This window comes from Leiobunum rupestre, chromosome 9, assembly GCF_980474605.1.
Source record: "Leiobunum rupestre chromosome 9, qqLeiRupe1.1.hap1, whole genome shotgun sequence".
NCBI classification, from domain to species: Eukaryota; Metazoa; Arthropoda; class Arachnida; order Opiliones; family Sclerosomatidae; genus Leiobunum; species Leiobunum rupestre.
The window spans coordinates 42,939,809-42,965,985 of NC_143392.1; the positions used below are offsets into that span (position 1 = coordinate 42,939,809).

At 34.5% G+C, this 26,177-nt stretch overlaps 1 protein-coding gene across 1 annotated transcript in view; it reads left to right on the plus strand.

Annotated features, from left to right (window-relative positions):
• Positions 1-4,253: 4,253 nt before the first annotated feature.
• Positions 4,254-26,177, plus strand: part of LOC149928472 (uncharacterized) — a 249,584-nt gene continuing 227,660 nt past the window's right edge. The window contains exon 1 of the mRNA XM_090157884.1: positions 4,254-4,623. Within this exon, the coding sequence (XP_090014010.1) occupies positions 4,254-4,623 (370 nt within the window). The remainder of the gene's footprint in view (positions 4,624-26,177) is intronic.

Below are 26,177 nucleotides of genomic sequence, written 5' to 3' on the forward strand. Positions count from 1 at the left end.
CATGGATTTGCCTCTGAAGAAACGGCACTCGCCCATTTTCCCGGGCGAGGATTTCAGCCCCACTTTCACCCCCTTCTTTCAATTTTGGGCCAGATTTCCAGGGTAGTAATTTTTGATTTGGACTCCGGGATTTTACTGGGCTTTATGATACTGCTTCCGTAACCCCGCTCTGAAAATGTCAGACCTGTATTTTTCCAAGACGCGACACTGGGCGGAGGGGGATCGAAATAACAACCCCTTTTTCTTCAATTTATTTATTTATCTCGAAATCTGTATATATACGATTATTTTTTGGATTCTCTATCTTTATTTATATATACGCTATCAACTCTGTCTGGAGTTTTCTTCACTGCAATACATTCGTAATAAAGTAGAATTTAATGGTTCCGTTTATTCAATTTTTGAGGGAAACGAATGGGGTTTTTCTACGCCGTATTATTTCCGGTGGGTCAAAATTGAAAATTGAATGATTGTTCAAAAAATTATATTTTTTCGATTTTTTTTTTAATTTATGAATTAAATTTGTGTGTTGCGCTAGAAATATTTTTTATACAGCGTAGAATAAAAATTAAAACTATTTCAATATTAGTACTCTTGGCTTAGTACTAGACTTAAATTGGTTTTCACTTTTAATTAGAAGACTGCAATTAATTATGGTAATTTTAAAAAGCAAAGAATGTAATGTCACTTCGGAAACTAAATTTTAATGAACTTTTCGGTTTTAAGTTTATTAAATTGATCCCACCTACTCCCACAGCGGCAGAAATCTCGTTAATATACTACCGCCATCTGTGTTCGTGTCGTAGAATCACTATTAAGCAGACCACACATTCGTAGACTACCGAGGGAAATGAATGCCACAGCGACATCTGTCGTAGCGTGGGCGAACCACGGAAGTATCTAAAGTCTAGAAAGCTTTTGGAAATGAATTCTACAGCGCCACCTGTCCAAACGTAAAAGCTAGTGTAAAAGGTGGATCCGTATAATACCTTTACAATCAATAAAGAAATACGATATTCCCAAAATAATCACCAGAAACACAGTTATTAAGTGTCCATTTCGCTATTGTGCTAAAACTACTCACTTGAAACACGTACCTTGGCCGGTAGCTACCGCTGTCTTGTCAAAAGAGGTTTCGCAAGATAAAATAGTACTGTGCGAAATGCATTATACAGGGTGTTTCAAAAGGTTATGCAAAAATGTTAAGGAGTTGTAGGGAGTGAGTTGAGAAGTATGCCTGTTTTTTCCCATTTTCCTACGATGAGTTAAGAGCGCCAGAGAGCTTCAAAGTGTGGCCTACTAGCCCCTGGAAGAGGGCTGCAACAAGCGCAAAACCAAGCAGCAGGACTTTAAATACTGTTTAAGTTACCTTTTTACGCTGGTTACCTCGATTTGTTTACAAAGTCGTTTTTTCCTTTCACACGAACCCAAACCTTAATGTTCGCGTTTCCCTGCTGATTGGTTTGGCGCTTGTTGCAGCCTACTTCCAGGGGCTAGTAGGCCACACTTTAAAGGCCTAGGTTTTCTTCCGCCTGTCCCCTTTAAATTAGGCCAACATGTTCAGCGGTTGGCCTACCACCAGGGTATTTGTGCTCCACTAAGTTAATTTAAAGGGGGACAGGCAGAAAAAAACCTAGGCCTTTAAACCTCTCTGGCGCTCTTTTAACTCATCGTTGGAAATGGGGAAAAACAGGCATACTTCTCAACTCACCCCCTACAACTCCTTAACATTTTTGTATAAACCTTTGAAACACCCTGTATAGCCATGGCGTAGCTAAAGGGAACGTTTTCACTTCCAAATCCCCTTGAGCTTAGCTTTCAACGTTCCGAAATTCCACCCAATTCTCGACCCCATATGATGGCATATCTGCATTTTTACGTAGCCCCAGATTACGTAGGTAGGGTGGCATAGTTGTTAGCGCTTACGCACCGCATTGAGAGGAGCCGAGTTTGATCCCAGCTGATGGCAATAGGTGAAAACACCTTTAACCAGGGGCAAAGAAAATCAAAACAGAAGGAGTTCCGAGTTTTCACAAGCTGTGATCGAAATAAAACCTCCTAGTAAGAAATATCATGCTGATGTTATTGGCTTGAAACACGCACTTTCGTTTCTGAAGACAATAATCATTAACTTTTGGGGTTACATCAATATTGTCTAGCCATACTTCGGTTATTTTAAGTCAAGAAATTGTACAGTTATAGTTCAATTTTAAAAAGTATTAAGTCAATATTATCTTTTAAAGTTAAAGGTCATATTAATAATAATAATAATAATAGTTGAATTTGAAACTGTTGGAATATTAATTATGAGAAACTATCAAGTTAAATATTATACAGGGTTGTTCCATGTGCTTTTTTTTTCAAAATGCAAAATGCAAAATACTTCCTCCATAACTCAAAATGCAAAATACAAAGTGTATTTTGAAAATAGGTTTTGCTAATTGCAAAATGTAAAATGTAAACTGGTTTTTGAAGCTCCAAATAAAAATGTTTTTACTAATGCACAGTTAGTTTGTAACAATTAATATTTATTTAATAATTAATAATTAATTACTTATTAGAAATTAATAATTAAAATTTATTTAATAATTAATAATTAATTACTTATTAGTAATTAATAATTAATTACTTATTAATAATTAATAATTAATTACTTATTAGTAATTAATAATTAATTACTTATTAGTAATTAATAATTAATATTTATTTAATAATTAATAATTAATATTTATTTAATAATTAATAATTAATTACTTATTAGTAATCAATAATTAATATTTATTTAATTAATAATAATTAATTATTTATTAGTAATTAATAATTAATTATTTAAAAATAATTGAATAATTACTAGTTAATTACTTATTGATTATAAATAACTAATTACTAGTTAATTACTTATTGATTATAAATAACTAATTACTAGTTAATTAATTATTGATTATAAATAACTAATTACTAGTTAATTACAAATAATTAATTAATTACTAATTAATAACGTCGAGATTTCAAAACCATCCTCGCAGCCAGCGTGGGAAATAAAGCGGTGGCGCTTTACGAATGTTCGTCTGCTTCTGAGTAAGTGAGTAACTGATTATCGCCATCTACGATTACTTGGGAGTAAATAGCAGACGAACTTTCTCTACACGAGCTGCGATGAGGGTACCAGAGTAAATATATTTTGAAAAAACGTTTTAAGAAGGTTTTTCCACATATCAAACCCACAAAATGCAAAATGTAAAATGCAAAATAGATTCCTAGAAACGCAAATGCAAAATACTTTTTCTAACTTTTCAAAATACATTTTGAATAACCCTGATTTGAATTATTATAACTCCACTAGCTATTATATAATCAGTTTCTGTAACTTTTACATTAAGAAAATGTGGCTTATACATGTACGTAAGTAGATATCCTTACGCAGTGAAAGTTTTACATTTTACAATCATTAGTCGACGTAATAAACGTGGTATATTTTGAGTAGAAGTACACTTCTAAGGCTTAGCTTAGAAGCAAATTCGAGTCAAATGTACATGTTTCCTATTAATAAACTTCTGCATGCTAGAAATCAATACAGCTCCAACCAAATCATTCATTCTACATTTTCTCCGTGCGATAAACTAATAGGTAATTTCAAGTCAGTTTCCATTAATAGTCTTTTTGGCGCGTATAAAGAGTTTATACAAAAATCGATCAACCTTCATCGTTTGAAATTTGGTGCTGCTTTGAAAGTAGACTAATTAAAGTCAGAGCGAGAGTCGAGTAAGAAGGGAAATCCATTTGGCCAATTCCCGATAATCCAGTTTCTCGGACAGACATCTCGAGACACAGAAATAAGTGAAGTTTGGAGACGTATTTTGGTACGTAGGGACGGAGTCCGTCGCCAGGAGCGCCACCGACGCCGGAAATAGGAGGGCTAGGCAACGGCGCTTACCCCTCAGTCGCATCCCGAGAACGGCTTTAGTCGCGGGGAATCTCGCGATCAGTGTGGCTGGCTGCCGTTCATCCGTTCTAACGTTCGGCCCTCGCGCGCCAACGCTATCTAGTATGTACAAGTTGTGTCGTACACGCTTACGTCGACGTAGCCAACACGTTTCTTTTGATAGTAGAAAAAAAGCTGTTAGAAATTCGTTTCAAAACGCTACTTTTGAATGTTAACCGAATCTACGAAGCTCTCGTATTTAGCGTAGCGTTTATTTTATTTGGATGGTAATGATACTTTACGCTGTTTGAAGAATTTTCCAAAGAAAACAATGCGACGCAAAAATCGTTCCTCAGTGTGGTACCGTGGTCCTTGGCTGGTGTTCCCCTTGTTGCTTTACTCGCTGCGGTTGACCAAGGCCGGCGAAGGTGGAGATTCCGCGACGGACAAAAGCGCGTTTCCGCCGGCGGACGCTAATTTCAGTTCCGGGTTTCCGCCGAAAATCTCCGCCGACGAGTCCTGCTCGCGATTCTCTGAATTTCGTCGGACTATTTTGCCGCCACGCATGACGGACGCCTCCTTGTCCGTGACGCCGTTGTCGTTGTCGGCCGGGGACGCGCCAGCCGTCACGCATCAACTCAGCGTCAGTCACGATTACTTTGACACCCGTCTCGGACTCGTACCTAATGTGACTTATAATGGTAAGTTTCACTAATTTGATCTCATTTAGTATCTGGGACGTCAATCGCGTTAAAAGTCGCTGGATGACTTGGGTCTAAGGCTACTCCGAGGTGGGGTGGCGGAGTGGTTAGCACTTTCGCCTCGCAGCGAGAGGTTACCGGTAATAGTTAGTGTAGGGAGCTGTTGGCTCGCGTGGCATGAAGGGCTTGCCACCACTCTCCTACGCGTTGTAACCCGGCCACCTGAATTAAATACACTTGATGACTTAGGCCTAAGATGGTGCATTGGGTATTAGCCTAGCTGATTATTATTATTATTATATTAGTCTATCTCACCTTGGGGGAATGTTAAAGAGGTTAAGATAGCGTCTGAAAACGTGTAAGGTGAACTTAATTGTAGGAGTGTAGCTTTTATGTGTACAGCCTGCACCTCCTACCAGTTCCCCAGCTACACTTTTACTTAATCTGTCTATCTTGGTTCGAATGGTATTGCGAATTTCCGAAATTAATTCGTAATACAAAAAAATATTTGTGTTTCTTATTTTCGTTTTTTTTTTGGTTTCTGAGCATTAATAGATTGTTACAAATAATTTACAATTGAATTGAATTAATTTTATTGTGACATGAAACAGTACAGAATGCACCAGCAAGTCGTAACACGTAGTTGACAAAATTAATGTTGTATAATATGAATATTACACAAAATTCGAAAGGGTAATAAAAATTAAGCCTAAAATAAGCCAATTTCTTCAATATTACAATTATGAATAAAAACTTTAAAAAGACCGCTAACTACTTCACGAGGTAGTGGTTGGGTTACGTTAGTTTTGGTTTAGAGATCGGACCTGATCTCGTAAAACGTGGTTCATTTTGTATGAACTTGTTATTAAAGAAGGGGTAGTAAATTAAGTAATGAGGTAAATCCCTGTAAATCACATAAAAATTGGAAGAACTTAGCGTTATTGTTAAAATAGGTCAAAAGGTCTAAAGACTAAATGAACATTAACTATTAAATATTTTCGATAAATATTGGGAACATTTTCCAAAAAATACCCTCTTAAATCTACGTAACCGTTCAAATTTTGATTCAATCTTATATTTTAAACAATTAGGGTTAAGACTCATGTAGATAATAGTCCCAGTGATCGGATATTTGTCTATTTCGGATGTGGGTTGTTGCATGGGCGTTTGAACGATCGAGAAGCAAGGTAACTCAAATCCTGGGGTCCGGGGCAAGGTAACTCAAACCCTGGGGTTCGGGTAAGGGCCCCGTGCAATTGGTCAAGATCGAAATCTTAATTTTCAGTAATATTTAACTCAATTTAAGCGATAGGGTAAATCTCCAGCGCAATTTTATTCCATTAAAAACTAGCACAGCTGACCAAATTAAATGTTTTGACTCGATAAAATCGTTAGATGAGGAGGCAATGAAGTTATTCTTCACAGTAAAAATATACGGTTGATTCACACTCCTATGGTTTCGCTAGTACGTTTATCAGTTTATTAAAGCTCCGGTTTCTAGTTCTTAGTAATTTTCAAGATTATTATGAGATTTCAAAAATTTAGTTGGCTAGGACTGATACACTATTGATCTCAATGTCAAACTTTATCTATTAATTATTTAAGATATTACGCATATGAAACAAATTTTGCTTGAGATCAGTACAATTTAGTTGGTAGAAAATCTATATATTTTTATATAGCTAAGGTGACCTATGTGAAGAAAGTATATTCCCTATGTGAAGAAAGTATATTCCAAAATATAAAGGTATTATAACTATAATATGTACATAGTAAATGCGTTACCTTTATATCGGTGAATACAATGGTTTGCTTAAAATTGTTATCGAAAAATCAGTAAGGTTTCGCAATAACATCTACATAATTAACCAAACAACTTGGTTTGCGGGTTTTCCAGATAAGTGAATTATCGTTCTTAGTGATCCTCCCTGGTTCGAGAAAAACCTGAGAATGCTTCTTTAAAGCCTAGTTCCCACTTAGCGAAAAAACAATTTTCGCGCTGAAAATTGACGCTCGCGAATAAAATTTGCGATTTTTTTCAAATTCGCCGCTAAAGTCGCGTCTCCGCGGTATCTAGCGAAGGTTCTATTTTTTGACGTCCACGCCTTGGCGATAAAAAGCTTCAGCCAATCAGAAAACGCGTTCCCTCGATCTACTCCGCTCCCGTCCGTCACTTATTAAGCCTAGGTCTTTAGAAAAGCGGCTCAGCCAACTTGACCAAGATACTGAAGTAAAGGTAAGTATCTCACGAATAGAATCGTTTATTTATTGGAATTATCAACAGGAACATCCATTTGGTTCATTTTGAACTTATGTTTTATGTTAGGCCTAAAACATTACTAAAAAGCCGCACGAGTTGTTTTCAGCGTTTTTAAATTTTCGCGCTAAAGTGAGAACCGCTTCCCCAGCGACCGAAAAACCGCATCTTTTTTCGTTGTGCGAAAATTTTATCCGTCTCGAAAATTCGCCAAGTGGGTACTAGCCTTAAATGTGACAGAATATAGTTCAAAGGAAGTCCACCTGTGGCGCTGGCGTTCTACGCTAAAAATAGGAATTTCGGCGGATTCAGCCACGCAGTAGTATTAAAAATGCGAGAAGCTAATTTTTTCCGTCTCCTTAGGTAGCTGACTCTTGAACTTCTTTTCGAGAACATTTTCTTTCTTAAGAGGTAGATGGCGCGAAAGAAGTCAACCTGGCGTGATACCATTTAACGGTTCTGTTACCAATTCTCCAGCGACCTCTAACTTACTTTGTCGCTGAATATCAAGGTTTCCTACGAGTGTTCATTTCATATTCCAGAGTAGCTCGTTAAAAGGTCTTCCATTATGTACGTTCCCGAGCGAAATAATTTGTTTGGCTCTTTCTTCTAATGCTCTCTGACTCATAATATTTTATTGCTTTAATTAAAAATATATACCATCAAGGTTAATAATATTTATTCCAATATTTGCGCGACAGAGTTAAGGAATGTGTTGAACTAGCTGATTTAATCCGTCTATTATTAACTATTAATATTATAATATAATTAGCTAAGCTAATACTAGAGACACCTCTATTGGCGCGTAAAGATACACAGGACAGTAAATTGGTAACTGCTATACGATTAATTAATTAATTATAATTTCTAATTATCTCATAGACCGCTGGTAGGTAAAGTTGATAAGAATAGAAGGGTTTTTCGCAAACTCGTCCACGTGACGAAGTTTTGAAATGACGTCATCGTTCTTGCAAAAATAACATAATTTTTCGCAAACTCGTCTAAGTGACGAAGTTTTGAAATGATGTCATCGTTCTTGCAAGAATAGAAGGATTTATCGCAAACCCGTCCACGTGACGAAGTTTCAAAATGACGTCATCGTTCTTGCAAAAACAGCAGGATTTACCGCAAACTCGTCTAATTGATAAGAATTCTTACAATAATAGTGAGAATTAGGGCAAACTTTTAACGTGACGAACTTTCGAAATGACGTCATCGCTCTTTCAAGATTAGAAAGATTTATTTCGATGTAGTTTTCAATAAAAAATTAAGATGACGTTACACTTAAAACATTCACATTGAAAATTATGATATAAAATTAAATTTGTTGTAAATAAAGAATTTTTTTATTCTAAATTTAAAACAATAATCTGATCTCACTCTGTCATGGCGTCCAGTTAGTGGTAGCCGCCAACGTGGCGCCATCTCCAGATTCATTGCCGAGTTATAAATTAGCAAAGCTATCTGAATACCAGATACGGTCTCCTGCTAAATAGTAGTTCAGCAGCTAATCATGAGATGGCGCTGCGCCTTGTCATTGACTCGTTGCGCTATAAACACAACACTCGCCCTACTCAATTGAGCGTCTGAAGTACACGTCCTCTCGAAGCAACAGCGAAACAATAGCGTCGAGTAAACTCTGCGTAACGAGATTACAAAGGCGCCATATTCGCCGTCTCAACTTACACACTATACCAAAATCCCATTCTCGCAATTGAGAACGTGCGTGTCTATCCACCGTATTGTAAAATGTTACAGTTCCATAAAATGAAGCCCAACCATGGTTTTTATTGGATAATTTAGAGAAGAGAGGTTAAGAACCTGCTAGTAAACGAGTAGGAAAAATGCGTTTTAGTGTTTACAGTTTACAGCCCTACAAGTTCTCTTTACCCGTTTTTAGCGTTTCCATAACCTCTCTATAAACGTTTTAAAATGCTGGAAACATATAGCCTAGAACCCATTCGGTAATCGATTGGTTGATGTCCAACACTTAATTCCACATCTGATCTGGAGAGTCTGATCTGATACATAAATATAGACGGTGTTATGGAAAAGTCTTTTAAAGGTGAAATTTAAAGGACTCTATTCTTGGGAACTCATTGTTGCTGATGAGGTTACAGTCTACTTTCCATCTTAGGAAGGAGTTTTCTACATTATTAGTTTAACAGAAGCTATGGATAGCCCGTGCTAGCAAACTATTTTCCAAAATAGAATGAAATGAAATCGTTACCCCGTTATTTAGAAATGAAATCGATATAACGTTGCTACGAAATGAAATAATTGTCGTTTTGCTACGAAAGGAAATCAATATAACGTTGGTATGAAATGAAATAGTTATCCTTTCGCTACGAAAGGAAATCAATATAACGTTGCTACGAAATGAAATAGTTATCCTTTCGCTACGAAAGGATATCAATATAACGTGGCTATGAAATGAAATAGTTATTCTTTCGCTACGAAAGGATATCAATATAACGTGGCTATGAAATGAAATAGTTATCCTTTCGCTACGAAAGGATATCAATATAACGTTGCTATGAAATGAAATAGTTATTCTTTCGCTACGAAAGGAAATCAATATAACGTGGCTATGAAATGAAATAGTTATTCTTTCGCTACGAAAGGATATCAATATAACGTTGCTATGAAATGAAATAGTTATTCTTTCGCTACGAAAGGATATCAATATAACGTTGCTATGAAATGAAATAGTTATTCTTTCGCTACGAAAGGATATCAATATAACGTTGCTATGAAATGAAATAGTTATTCTTTCGCTACGAAAGGAAATCAATATAACGTTGCTATGAAATGAAATCGTTATTAAGTTTGCTATGAAATGAAATCGTTATTAAGTTTGCTATGAAATGAAATCGTTATTACGTTTGCTATGAAATGAAATCGTTATTACGTTTGCTATGAAATGAAATCGTTATTACGTTTGCTATGAAATGAAATCGTTATTACGTTTGCTATGAAATGAAATCGTTATAACATTTCCTATGAAATGTAATCGTTATGAAGTTTGCTATGAAATGAAATCAATATCACGTTTGCTATGAAATGAAATCGTTATTTCGTTTGCTATGAAATGAAATCATTATAACGTTTGCTATAAAATGAAATCATTATTACGTTTGCTATGAAATGAAATCGTTATTACGTTTGCTATGAAATGAAATCGTTATTACGTTTGCTATGAAATGAAATCGTTATTACGTTTGCTATGAAATGAAATCGTTATTACGTTTGCTATGAAATGAAATCGTTATTACGTTTGCTATGAAATGAAATCCTTGTCATGTTGTTTAAAATAAAACAGCGGATGGAAATCGTGCGCCCGAGAGTCACGCGAAGTTATTTGAAAAATAAACTTTTCCAGGTGAAACTTTAGTTTTAAATAAACGCATTTTGACTCTTAATGGTAGATAATCAGTGTTTTAAGAGTTTAATCCATTTAAACGTCTTGTAAAATAGTTAAATGTACGTGACTAAATTACTAACATCATGGGTGCATATAGTACATTTTCAATTTGCTGGATCCAGCCATTTTTAACAAACATTAAGCATTTTTTATTCCTTTCAAATCAGATGGTTGGGTTACTTTGCGTAGGAGGGTGGTGGCAAGCCCTTCATGCCACGCGAGCCAAAAGCTCCCTACAATAACTATTACTGTTTCAAGCTGAACTCTTTTAATTTTGTATTTTAACTTATAAAATTTATATTTAAGTGTAGAACAGCCTCTTGTTTAGTGACTAAAATAATTTTGACAATTTTAAATTTAAAAGTAATTAAGTTATTACGTTTTAATTCGAACCTCCTGAGCTAAACAAGTTGGGCAAGCACCCAAACTACCTTTTAGTTAAGACCTTATATCTCGTTAACTATTAATATTATAATTATCAAAATTATTTTAAGCACTAGAGTAAGGTTCAGCCTAATAAGAAAAAGATAATTCAATTATGTAATTGTTAAAACAGAAGCGTTCAGCTCAACGAAAAAGAGGCTTTTACTGTATTCTTCCCCCTTAACCTCTACAAGTTTTTATTTAACATGACTCAAAACCTAGTGAGAAATAGGCGTTTTTCAAGGGAAACAAACAGGTGTTTCTATAAAATACGGGAGGTCACGTGTAAATGTTTTTTCTACGTCACTAGCTTTAGTTATTGAAGATGGAGAACACGCGCTGCAGTCGATAAAGATTTTGGAATTTGAAGTCCACGTGCGAAAAAAGAACTAAAAAGCTTAAGCTCGTGAAGCGGATAATTTTTTAACAGTTTTGGAAACACCTATTTTTAGCATTGGCATTACAAATTTATCATTGAAACGTTTTGCGCTCCACCTATCATAAATTATTCAAAACCGTGAAAAATGTTGAATTTTACTGAAATTTACAAAATAAATAAATTTATATTACACTCTTTTTCGCGGTCTTTTCGACCCCTCTTTTTGGCCGCCCGCTAGTCGGCCATTACCTGGAACCACCGGTGGGGGGTCTAGGCTCGGGTCTTTGGTCCCAGGAAATGGAGAATGGGGGTTAAGGGGGATAAACTCAACATGAACGCACCCAGCAAAATTCCCAAAAAAAGAGTGTATACACCTTAAAAATTCCACGTTACACTTGGCGAAGAATACCTGGATTATTTCCGCCGCGATTATAATGGCGTTTCTAATTAGTAGCATTTGACCTCTAGCGGCTATAGCTACGTCTGTTTGTGTCTATTACTTTTACGTTTGGAAAGCGAGGCTGTACTTGCAATACTGCATTATGGGGGAAATTTAAAGCTCATTAAATGAACTCAAAAGCATTACACACACGAAGAAGGAAATCGTGTGAAATTTGTAGAAACCGAAATGGCTATTGTTACGAAATTAGTGGAATTATTATTATACTTTCGGGAATGAAGGCGCGAAAATTTCACCAGAATCTTTTGAATGCTGGGAACTCCTTAGAAATTAGTCTTCGACTAATTATCAAAGGTTATATAATGGTAAGACCTTAAGACTTGTTCGAACATTTTTGCCCAAATTTTGTTGGTGAACGCGGTTTTCGACTCTAGCCCAGCTTTGCCAGACGTACGATAAATATCGGATTCGTACGATGATGTTCGATAAATGTTATACATTAGAGCAAAACAGGTATTAACTGCAAATTTTCGTATTTGTTTCTGGTTTTAGTTCATTGATTTGATTTCAGCGTTATTTAACAGGGTTGTTCAAAATGCATTTTGAGTTAGAAAAATGATTTTTTATTTTGTGGAAAAATATTTTCAAAATGCATTTTGAGTTAGAAAAATGATTTTTTATTTTGTGGAAAAATATTTTCAAAATGCTTTTTACTCTAGTACCATCATCGCAGCTCTTGTAGAGAAAGTTCGTCTGCTATTTACTCCCAAGTAATCATAAATTTGCATTTTGCATTTGGGAAAACCCTGTATAATATTTAAATTTATAGTTTCTCATAATTAATATTCCTACAGTTTCAAATTGAATTTAGGCCTTAGTCATAAAAACGTTTCGTTGAAAGTCTTGTTGGTCAACTATTATTTCCAAAAACCTAGGCTAGTGTGAATAATTAAATTAAAGATTACGGCACTTGTACATAATAATATTCTAGAAACCATTTTTTGTACCAAAAGTGGTTTCTAGTATATTTTATTTCTCGCTAGTGTGAATAAGTCAATCTTTTGAAATAATATGACCTTTAACTTTAAAGGATAATATTGACTGAGTACTTTTTTTAAATTTAACTATAACTGTACAATTTCTTGACTTAAAATAATCGAAATAGTTCTAGACGATATTGATGTAATACCAGAAGTTAATGATTATTGTCTTCAGAAACGAAAGTGCGTGTTTCAAGCCAATAACATCAGCATAATATTTCTTACTAGGAGGTTTTATTTACATCTTGTAAGTGCGGTGGTGAAGTGGTTAGGACTCTCGCCTCGCAGCTAGAAGAGCCGGGTTCGACCACAGCTTGTGGCTCTGGGCGAGAAGGGTTTTCCCCCGAGCTCTTCGATTTCCCCTGTCCATATAACGGTAAGAGTGAGTGTAGGGAGCTGTTTTCTCGCGTGGCATGAAGGGCTTTCCACCACCCTCCAACGAAATTTCACCCGGTCACCGGTAATTGGTTTCACAAGTGACTAGTTAATTTAAGCCTGTGTGGTTAGTTGGGTATTAGCTCAGCTAATTATTACTGTATAATTTATTGTGCGGGAAAGGGTATTAAAAAGTAATTTCCTTAAGTGGTTTTGTAAATGTCTTCTGTCGATCAAATGCCAATTTTGTTTTTGGAGCCTTCCACTTTTCTGGCCATATCTAAAACCAGGTAACTTGAAAAATTAGGTTGGTCTAAAAATTAATTTAATTTAAAGTGTTCGCGCTTCGCTACCTTATTAATATATAAAATATATGTTTAATACATCGGGGGGATTGTGTGTACTTAAAAATCCGTGACATCTTGTTTTTATTTCCTTAAGCTAAGCGTCAAATTTAATTCTGTATGATAGCAGCTTAGGGCTCGTAGCTCTTAATTTTCGTTGACGGTGGAGCGGTTTTCACCTGATCTTTAAATAATGTGACAATCTCTGAAGAAATTAGAAAATTGAAAAAAAAGAGTGAAAAAGTATTTAGGCTTAAATGGGAGGCCGTAACACAAAGTGTCTAACGGGATCTCCCCACCAGAATGAGGAGCGATTAATTTTACCCGAAATTTCTTTAAATATTGTCATTATAAGACCGTGTAAGGAGGGAATTTGTAAAATTAGTGTCACTTTAATTCTTTGTGAATTTTATATGGCTGGTGCTCGCGACTTCATGGCTAAAATATCGTATGTCTAATTTTTGACCTAGTAACAAACTTTTTGCTATTCTTGTTAGAAAATAACACCTACCTTTTTAATTTCTTATCGGCCTCCCAGGGAATCATGTTTGTTAGTAGTTCAGGGCCCCCACTCAAATATTCAAATTTTATTGGAAAAATAGGATTATATTTATAAAAATATAGAACTTTATAGGACTATTTTTTCAAAATTATAAGATTTGATAGGAGTATATATGCTATTTCATTTACTAACTTTGTGCATTTAAAAACAAAATCTATATTTAGTGAAATAAATCTTTGATTTTCACTTAAAATATAGAAACTATTTAACAATTTTATCACCAAAATATACTAACCATGTTAACAATAACAAAAGTATACACTACAATGACTTTGTATGGGAATTTATCCTTTTGCTAAATCCAGCAATTTAACTGAGTGGCAGGATTTGAAATAGGCAAAATATCCAAATTATAGGATTTTATTGGACATTTTTGAAAATAAACGATTTTAAAGGAATTGTAGGAACTCTGGGGTCCCTGGTAGTTGGTAAATTAATTTTTTTCCATCTTTTCGATAATCACAATGAACTTTAAATTTATATTTTGCACTTTTATCGGAATTTGAGGGACAAAGAAAATTATCCTCATAAAATACCAATAAATATATACTAGAAATCAAGCTAATTGCTTAACATCTGGACAGTACCAAATACATGTAGGATTTAACCGAACGATAACGAGGTGGCGCTAGTTTTGTTTCGCTTGCTTATCGAATTTATCGAAAGTTTTTGATTGGTATCAACGACTTATACATTTCTTTTCTTAGAAAAATGCGCTTATTTAGGAGAATTTAGGATCTATCATAATGAAGTGAATAACATGATGGTGTTATATATTGTGTTATATTTATAAATTTATAACACAATGGTGTTATATATCGTGTTAAATTTATAAATTTATATCATGATGGTGTTATATATCGTGTTATATTTATAAATTTATAACACAATGGTGTTATATCATGTTATATTTATAAATTTATAACACAATGGTGTTATATATCGTGTTATATTTATAAATTTATAACGTAATGGTGTTACATTTATAACGTAATGGTGTTACATTTATAACGTAATGGTGTTACATTTATAACGTAATGGTGTTACATTTATAACGTAATTGTGTTACATTTATAACGTAATTGTGTTACATTTATAACGTAATGGTGTTATATTTATAATAATTATATGTAATTTAAAATTAACCAAATTTCACATATTATAAGTCTATAATATTCTTCAGTAAGTTTGTCCAATTGCTCAAACAAATTAAAACTCAGTTAGACAATACTCGTAAAATATAGCTTAGCTATAGGTGAAACGAACTACCTTTGTAATATCCGAAGCTAGTGTCATACCATAAGTTTATAATATTGTTCCCCAAGTTTGTCACTTTGGGGAATATTATACTGAGAGCTAATAACGAAGTAACGTCATCACAAGAAGAAAATCTCCCCCTGGCGAGGCGCTGTCAAGGCTACGTGTGACGCGGGAGCAAGCGGACGCAAATCGGCGGCGAAGCCCGTAATGCAGGCGGTCTTGTGAATAGCTCTCAGTAAAACTTTTGCATGTGAAGAATGACAATGTTATACACTTATGGTAATATTTATTATTTATTGTAGTGCAGCCAGAGTAGCGAGCAGAGTTCGGTCATTAGTGAAAGAAAAGTATTTATAAAACAAATATATTTACAAAAAGCTACGTTTAACTTAAACTGTAGTAAAAAGCTGACACGCATGGTGTGGATCATACAGAGAATATATTTGGTTTTATTTTTAAAATTACTATGACAATCAACGTTATACTTGTGACACTAGATATTGATCGTGAAAATTACCTACTTGTAGTTATTCTTATTCAGGGGCGTACCGATGGCAGTTAGATAAGGGGGTACCAGTTTTTTTTTAAATTATATTCATAATTTTTATATCCCTTGGTGAAATTATACAGGGTGTTTCAAAAGGTTATCCAAAATTTGAAGGAGTTGTAGGGGGTGAGTTGAAAAGTATGCTTGTTTTTTCCCATTTTCCTACGATGAGTGAAAATTGTGCCAGAGAGCTTCAAAGTGTGGCCTACTAGCCCCTGGAAGTAGGCTGCAACAAGCGCCAAACCAATCAGCAGGGAAACGCGAACATTAAGGTTTGGGTTCGTGTGATAGATAAAAAAGGACTTTGTAAACAAATCGAGGTAACCAGCGTAAAAAAGTAAACTTAAACAGTATTTAAAGTCCCTGCTGCTTGGTTTTGCGCTTGTTGCAGTCTCCTTCCAGGGGCTAGTAGGCCACACTTTGAAGCTCTCTGGCGCTCTTTTCACTCATCGTAGGAAAATGGGGAAAAACACAGGCATACATGTTTGCTAAAATCCCTACTGAATATATTGGTTCACGTCAACACCAACGGCAATTAAACTCAGTTCTATCTCGGCCACAATAGGGAAAACGTTAACTGCTTTTACTGGAAATTAAATGGGAAATAGACTAAACGTTAATTATTCTTAAATTTGTAAACCAAGCGCAATATATTCGGCTCGTGGTAAAGGTTTCGTCAAAAGGTAATTTAGAATATTTTGTCGAAATATTTTGCCAAAGAATCAGGTCATGCATTTTCAGATTAAAAGTCGCTCGATGACTTGGGCCTAAGGTGGTAACTTCGGTATTAACCTAGGTGTTCTTATTATTAGATACATTGTCAAATCTTGCGCAAAGCTTAAATATAAATATTAATAAATTTTTCAACCACTTTACAAACATAATTTAATAATTTAAAACTATTTTCGGTCCGGAAATAATTATACTTAGGTTCGGAAATATTCATACTAAGGTCGGGAAATAATTATACAAAGATCGGGAAATAATGACTCTAAGTTCGGGAAATAGTTACACTAAGGTCACGAAATAATTTCACTAAGGTTGGGAAATAATTACAATTAGGTGTGGAAATAATTGCACCAAGGTCGGGAAATAATAACACTTAAGTGTGGAAATAATTGCACTAAGCTCGGGAAATAATTATACTAAAGTTGGGAAAAAATTACACTAAGGTTCGGAAAAATTACATTAAAGTCCGGAAATAATTACACTAAATTCCGGAAATAATTTCACTAAATTCCGGAAATAATTACACTAAATTCCGGAAATAATTTCACTAAATTCCGGAAATAATTACACTAAATTCCGGAAATAATTTCACTAAATTCCGGAAATAATTTCACTAAATTCCGGAAATAATTTCACTAAATTCCGGAAATAATTTCACTAAATTCCGGAAATAATTACACTAAATTCCGGAAATAATTACACCGAGGTTCTGAAAATTACACAATTTATAATTTTGGTTTTTATGTACGAGATATAAAATAATTGGCGAAAACGTAAAAAAATCGGTAGTATTTCGGGATAGTGGTTAGACACAAATATTAGGAACAACTACTTCCGCACTGTGTTTGCAAGTTCTCTCCTGACTGGCTTAAAGGGTTCTTCGGTTTCTCATTTCTATTAATCTTTAGGCAGGTTAACGGTAATAGTTAATTCAAAATTTAATTTTGCACATTTGAACATTAAGAAGAAGTTTTGTATTTCTTCTATGTTTCAGTAGCATTAATAAACAATAATGAAAATGTACAGAATGCTAATCGAGCTGCGCTCTTCAAAAATGTTAGCATCTATGAAATAACTGGTAGATCTCTTCTCCCAAAACATTGATGCTCAACGTGAAGAACATTTCTACAGGCGCCAGTAGACGAAATATAGACCTAATTTTTATTTGGTTTAAAGTTTTAAGCAATACCAGAAGCCTATAATAAGAGTAGACCTCTAACTCCCACGTAAAACTTTTGAAACGTCTTGTTTTCGACACGAAGCAAAGAAGAAATTAACGCGGCCTAGGACTAGCAAATCTATTTAGTCTTTGTAGCGAAAAAGTAGTTTGCTCTTCAAAACGTCAGTTGGCAAACTTGAAACGTAGGTATGGATCATCCTTGGTTTAAAACTTTAAACGCGAAAGGCGGGCAAGGCTTAAGGTTTTTCAAAGCGTATTGAGAAAATTATACGGAGAATCACGGTTATTGTTCATTAGTATATATATTTATGATAGCAAATAAAAGTTTTAACATTTATTACCTTTATAATGTAGAAATAACCACGTTCAATCAAAACGAGGCGAGTCTCTCAAAATTTATTATCCCCAGCAAAATCCTACGGGAATTCTACAAGCTAAAATTTAGAGAATCGTCTGCATTTTTCAAATGTTTTGTCCGCTACTGCTCGCGTATGAATCCAATTATTCCAATGTTAGAAATTTTGTACATATGATTTCAGATTTCAAGTGATTTAACGTTATTAAAGCTACTAAATTAACGTGATTTCAAGTGATTTCAGGTTATTAAAGCTACTAAATTAACGTGATTTCAACTGATTTCACTGCTGATTTGTACACCTGAAGTCCCTCGGTATGAATATATCGAAAGGACTATATTTTCTGGCCACATATCGCCTTCACAAATCTGTATCCCTCCGAATACCTCTAGTATTCTGGGCGAGTTAGAGACTTCTCTTATTATAGACTTCTGATAATAAAATTTTCTTTAAACCAAGAAACGCTTAGGGAACGGTGCACAGTCCTAGAAAATATGGCAGCATTTGGAAAACGTACAAAACTTGTTTTCGTTTCTATCTCTCATTAACCTTAAGTGCATTTGCCCGTATTAGGGAATTTAGCTTCTTAATACATGTTTCGCCTGTTCAATAAAGCCACCCTCAAAGAATAATTAATTGTTGTACAATATTTAGCCGTGCCTAACAATTTCGGTGGCTGTTATTAAGCAATTGATTATTTTCCTAGATTAACAATTAAAAGTAAAACTCCTTAGCGCTCTTAATCATCTTGCAGCTTTTAAATCATGTATATTAACTCGATAAAGGCGTATTTAGGTCGGTATTGGTTATTTCACAATATTTCAGGGTTTAACGAAAATTGCCCTGGCTGTACCATAATTAGTTAGGTTGACGAATGTAGATTTTATGAGAAACTAGTTCAAAATCATTAGGATATTAAATGTTCTTAGATATAGTCATGTTTTTACCACATAAGTTTAAATTTTGGATTATGCTTAAAATGTTTTAATAGTGGGAAATATCGAGTGAAACCTACTACCAGAAGTAAATGAACCGAAGTTATCGAAATAGCGCTCAGAATCGGAGGGCGTTTTCCTTATGAAAATCGAGTCTAATAAAAGCTAATTTCCATCCCCGTCTTTTGACGCGATAAATTGCACTTGGGAATTGTGGGTATAGCTATTTCTACGTATAAATAATGGTTTCATAAAAACAAAAAGGTTTTTTTTGCGGCCTAGGAGCGCACAAAACTTCAAATTCGAGGTAAAAATGTAACTTCATAAGGAAAACGCCTCCAACATGGGGAGTATAGCAGTCTGATAACTTCGGTTCATTTACTTCTGCTACTACTTAAGCTCCTATTTCAAAGGAAAACCCTCCATTTTCCCACAATAGCCCCATCTAGTATTAGTCGAAATAATATTTTATTTTATCTTACCGAAAAAACTTATTAAGCTCTTAATTTAATTTGTTCAAATTTAATAAAAGCTGAATTAGCTATTTAATTATTTAACTCATAATAAAGTAGTTTCTAGATTCTCAAGTATTGTGCAAAGAAAAATACTTTAAAAAAACTTTCCCGTCAGATTTCATTTCGTTTTGAAATTTTTAATATTTAGGCTTAGTTTCTCTATTCGGTGTTAAAGTCGCGAGCCAGATTTCCCGCACGGTACTGATGAGTCCCAAATAGGACGAAACCGGTCTACCGTTGGAATTTCTAGCTATTTTATTTAATTTAATTTCATTTAATTATTCACTCGAAGATCTATTTGGTCCGAGTTTCGCGTTTTTTGTTTGCTCGAAGACCTATCGGTACGAGCTATTAGTAAGTTTTTAAATTTCTTCAAACTTGTTTAGGGTTTAGCTTTATTATCCCTTTTCATTATGGACTTATCTACTTATCATCCAGATTTCATTTCAGTCTGACCTAGATAGTTCTTCTGTAAACGGGTCCTCTCTTTCGTTCTCAGTAGTTTCAATAGGTTCATGGTCTGGATCAAAGTGCGGATGTGTCTGCTGTAGGAAAAAGAGAGTCTCGTTCATGCTGAAAGTTTATTGTGGCCAGCTGGTTAAGTTAAACGACCATCATTTCAACTCGTTCTATCTTTGGCAATTTCTGTGTGTATAAACATTCACAATTTTCATTGAAACCAACGTTTTGCAGTACACTATAAAAACTTTTATTATTATATAAAATATACAAAAAGTCACACGTTACATGTTTCGGCACTATGCGAGTACGCCGTCGTTATTAAACGCTAAAGCAAATTTGGTCCGCGTATCATCAAGGAAATCCAGGGTAAGTATGAGTTGTAAAGTTACACAATTTTAAGAGAATATTAAAGTAAATATGAGTCGTGGAATTACACAATTTTTAAGATAAAGATTTTTTTTGGAGAGTTATACGAATTATATTAATTTTGTTAGTACAGTATAGAATTCCAAATTTTCAAAATGTCCGGGTGGGGGCCTAAATCTCTGTTTAGCATAATGTTTTTATTTAGGGCGATATTGTATGATTCCACTATGTTCAAGTTTTCTTCGATTTTTGATCTATATATGAGTTTCACCGATTCATTAAAGTCAATGACGTGAGATGGATTTTCCTTTAAGTGTGAGGCAAGGGCTGATTTATCGTTTTTTTGGTGACTTATATCTTTGATGTGTTCATTTATTCTGGTCGCTAGGCGTCGTAGCGTTTGGCCTACACAGTGTTCCGAAGTGGTAAATGTCAGGTGTCAAATAATGTGGCAAAAAGTGGTAAATACCGACATGGCGAATAATACTTTTACTGGCTAATATGCCAAAAAGTGGGAAATAATAAATTTTAATAAAAATAAAAAAACATACGAAAGGAAAAATATATTTGTGCTATTTTAGACAAATATACTGTATTAGTTGTCAGGTTTTGGGCTAGATACTCAATTATAGCCCAATCTAGTAATTTCTTTTGGCTATTTTTCAACGATTTTTCCTGAGTTTGAATTCGTCTGCTATATATCTTTAAGGTGTTTTTAATGGTTCTTTTGTGAAAACCTGAAACATTATCTCACATGTAAGTGATGCTACATCTCTGAAAGATATTATTTACATCATTTAAATGCATTTATTGATTATTAGTCACTATTTGTCACTTTTTGCCATATTTGCCACTTTTGGCCATATTTGCCACTTTATGCCACTGACATGGACTTTATTCAAAAAATGTGACATTTAGGTAACACTGGGCCTACATAAAATTTTGAACAATTGGAGGTGATTTTGTAGACTCCTGGATAGTCTAAAATTTATCGTTGGTCTTTTAAAACATACTTCATAAACAATGATAAAAACGAGAGGAATTTCAAAATAATTTAATCATCCCAACAAAACTTTTAGTTAATTAGGTTAATACAAAGAAAGTATCTCTTACATAACTGAATTATCAACGAATAAAATCAGCTTTTTCAATTTACACAAACTCTCGTATAGCGTATATCTTGTGTAACTTATAAAATCCAGCAGTTTATGAACTTTTAACAAAGGCCAATCATAGAGATATAAAACTAGCACAGATTGAAGGGTATAGTCAAAACTACGGAGTGATACCACAAGTAACATAATAACAATAAGAATGACAATTACTAGTGCTCGGCATTCGATTAATTTTTATCCATGAATAAAATAAGCTCGGCGATATTTAAATAATATTTATTTAAATAACCAATAGTTGAATAAAAATTGTAAAATGTTTAAATAATCGAAAGTGAATAAGCCTATTATTTAAATAAAACCAACAATTATTTAAATAAATACCAGTTTTATTCAAATAAATGCTTAATAAAATAAGTTAAAATGATATTCTTTTTACCAACGTTTTTTTAAATAAATCGGAAAATTTGTGGATAATGAATAAACAATTCCGAGCACTAACAATTACCCAAAATTATCACCGAACTGATTATTATAATTATTGGGCGATCAAGGTTTAGTTCAGCACAGAGCAGCCTAGTGTCTCAATTTTCGAACCACCAATGGACTAGAATGGGCCTTTCTATAAATATAGCTACGCTTGCGTCATTTTTTGACGTCACTCGTCGTACTGCGGGTTAGCAATTTCGGCAACTTTCGGGGTCAGTATAGCGCGTATAATAGTTAGGCTTAAGAGCAATTGCAACTTTATATAAAGTTATCTTCCAAAATGCGAAATGGTATGGAAGTTCCTTACGAAAGATATGAAGTATTTAAAGATATTAAGTTATTGCGTTTTATAATAAAAGTAAATGATAATAATCAGTTAGGTTAATACCCAAGGAATCGCCATAGACCCAAGTCATTTAGCGACTTTTAGTGCCGTTAAAATCTTTAAAAGATTTAGCTATTTTGCCCCCTTACGTGATGGACTTTTCGTATTTTATTTTACCACTTTAAGAATTCTAGTTCATTTGTGGTTCGTATTAACTTTTTAAGACGTATATTTTTTCACATTCTTAAAATATACTGAGTCAGTGGCGTAGCCAGAAATTCGTCAAGGGGGGAGTCGAAGTATGTGAATGTTCAGAGGGTGGTCGAGAAGGGGTGGAAATTTAGTACAGTCAAAGGTAGGCCCAAGGGTGGGGGTTTGGACCCGGAAACCCCCCCCCCATTGTCTACGCCACCGGCGAGAGTGTCAGAGTCGAAAAAAGAATCGGTAAGAAAACAATACGATGTGTCATACTTATCGCGTTATCATGGTACTAATCTATAAGGCACACCCGCGACCCGAGCTTTACAGGGAAGAACGTGCTATTCCAAGGGGGCTGTGCAGCTCCCATTAAGATTTGCTCTGTGTATTTTTGGACAGTTCGCCTGAATTTTCTAATGGCTTCATTTCAAATTTTAACGATGAAACTGCGCTTTAAATGCCTCTTCAATATTCCGAACAGGCGTCTCAGCGTCTGCTTTTATCCCCCCCTTCCCCCACCCCGCCACTCATTAGAAGCTGACATTATAAGGATGAAGACCCGTTCATACTTAAGGCTAGTTCTCGTTGTTCTGGCGCACAGGAAAATGACTGTACACACGGACATAATTTGCCGGGTTTTACCCATTGAATTGGGAATGATTCTGCTAGAATTACAATTATGATTTCGGTTGCCATGGTTACGCGGGACCTGTTCTGATAAGATTGTACGAAATTCATTTTTATAATTAGGCGGTAGCACCATCTATATTTTGTAAAGTTACATGGCTAAAAATAAGTAATTATTAGCTAAATTACCGTAACATGGGTTAAAAAGGATCGTGTTGACAGAATAAAATTATTTTTAAACAACTTCAAAGGTTTGTTTGTTACAATAAATCATACATTTCAATTTCGTGTCAGATTCGCGCAAAAATTCAATTGCCATATAGTGGCCACCACTAGAGACTGATGCCACCACGGTTGAACGATAAAGTTGAATAAGTCTCCTTATTGAGCGAAATTGGTCCCGCGCCAGACAGATTTAGTTGTACCTCTATTTATTCCCAACTCAATGGTAAACGACAAAACGAAGGATATTTTTTCAGGCGCGTTAGGCTCGACCAATCAGCGAGCTTTATGCCGTTTCGTGGTAGACGCAAAAATTCGTAAGCCTACTTTTAAAGACCTTCAAAATTACTCCTTTTATCACGTGACAGCGTAACGCTCGCTGATTGGTCAAGCTCAAAGTGCTTAAAAAACAGGAAAAATAAAGTGTAGATATTTCAACAATGTTTTTCTCCATTTTCTCGTTTACCGGCAGCGCTGGCGGCGGCAAAACCCGGAAAATTTTGTCCGTGTGTACAGTCGCTTTCCCGTGCGCCAGAACCACGGGAATTTCGGGGAAAGGCGGGAAAACGAGAAGGTAGAGAAAATCAGGAAAACACTGCCCGTGTGAACCAGCCTTTATACCTAATTCCAGGAAAAATCACAAATCATTAAACTTGAAGTGAGGTTGCGTAGAAATGTGAACCGACCATTTAGAATAAGTATTAATTCATCAAACGTGGATGGGGAAATGGGGAACAACCTTGGCTTAAATAGCTTCGTTATTCTTGCAGTCGAAATTAAGAAAGATCATTTGAATAAAATCTCTATGAACATACATTCCTGATTTTTTTATATACCTCGTTAAATTTTAACTGCCATTATTTTTTTAACAGAGCGGTATTTTTAATGACCGTTTATAATGATGTAAAAAATCCAAGCCTTATGTTTTGATGACAATGAAACGACATTGCTTTCACCAAGGCAGGTTAAGAAAGCCAAAATATCTAGTACATTTGGCGGAAAGATACAGAATTTCCGGTAAATTGGTGGCGGGAATTTCGAATTTCTAAATATACCTGCGCGTGTTATGTAATTTTGGAAAATACCGACTATTGCGGTATATTTCAAGTTATAATGAATTAGTTAACACAGATAAGATTTTAAAAGAGTTGAAATAATTTATTTTTAGTACTACAAGTGACGCATACCTAAAGCAATTCCGTTTGGTGAGTACAGGGTAAGTGTAGAACGGGTAATGCCTAGATTACCACGTTGACGTGTATAAACGTGCGATTTGATAGTTGTTTAGGAGCGTAATACTAAAAATACGCAATATATATATATATATATGTATATATATATATGTATATATATATATATATATATATATATATATATATTAATATTAACCTTTAGGAATTCAACAGAAAATAGGCGAGATTCAAAATTCCCGACGCCGATTTACCGGAAATTCGTGCTAGTATCTTTCCGCCAAATGTACTGGATATTTTGCCTTTCTTAACCTGCAACTGAGTAACTATACTATATATGTCTTTACATTTCGTGGCGCCCTCTGTTAATCGTAAAGGAGTTTAGATATCACGTGTTTTAATAATTTGAAATAATAAAGTAATATTGATATAAATAATAATTTGTATTTATTATATAAAATATTTAGAGTATTTTATACATATTAACAATAATTCATAGTAATAACGATAATATTGCTATTATAAACATGATAATATTAAAAATTATACGTTAAATTAAAATATACCTCTATCAGTTCATGATTTCATTTTTACTGCTTTCAAAATTTGTATCTTAAATTATTATAAAAATGTTGAAAAGTGATTTATTCTTTTTTTTTTTATATATCTAAACAAGAATGAGCGACACCAGCGGCCAAACGGGTAACTACCCCACCAGATGCCCCATTGCTTTGGTTTAATAGGACTTATAAACGCAGCAAAATACGTGATAAAGGGGTGGGGGTTAACAAATTAACCGATAAGAAATTGACGCTATTTCGTAGGATGCTAGTCGTGCGAAAAAATAATTAAAGAATATTTATGGGTGCCTATTTAAAAATGCCAATACGATTTCGTATTAGTTGTGGTAAAAACGAGAGTTTTCTTCTCCCTGTACTTCAGTGTAATGCGTGTGGAACACTTTTACAGGCGCCAGTAGATGAAAAATAGACCTAATATAAAACTAATGGAATTATTATAATAAAATGTCAAGTTTGCCACACGTTTACTATTTATTAAGAATATAATACTTATAGACTTAGATTTATTCCGGCTATGACACATCCCAGTGTCAACATGATAAATTTTTATTATTTTACGGATAAATTTATGATTTAGTTTATATGGATTTTTTTTCCATTGAAAAGAGAAATGCATTAACCTATCTCAGCAAAACACGGGACGGAAACTACATTGTCTCCGTTTTTTGGCGATGCGTTCCTATAAAAACTAAAATAAAAAGTCCATAATATAATGTTATTTCTGCTTGACGACTTTTTTTCGTGTTCTACCGAAATTTATCATTTGTTCCATCGAATAACTTTATATCTGTCTTTTCTCCATTTTTATTTATTATTATTTTTGGGCCCTTTCACCCGGCCTTGGGGGCCCTTGTTCGTTTTGAAAAGGCGAGAAAATTCGAGGTTTTAAATTTTCAAAAAAGCGCCGAAACTTACGCTTCAAAACCTTCTTACAATATTAGATTATGTGCGGCTGCGGATCCATTTTTTTATTTTTTCCCGAGATTCTCCGAAGACGTTATATTCCGAATAATACGGACCGGATGTCTATCTCGTGCTTACCTGGCAGTGACGTTTAAAGGCTCCCAGAGGGGGTAAAATCAACAATGTTTCTTAGGATACGAATTGCCGGTGGTCGACGGTCGTAATGTTGACCTCTATTACGGTTTTTACTACGTCCTTTTAAGGTTTGGGTTTACGGGTGAAGTTTGTTTCGTATGCGGTTTTATAACCTTGTAAATTTTGTAAATTGGCCAAATAAAACGCAAGTATGGTTG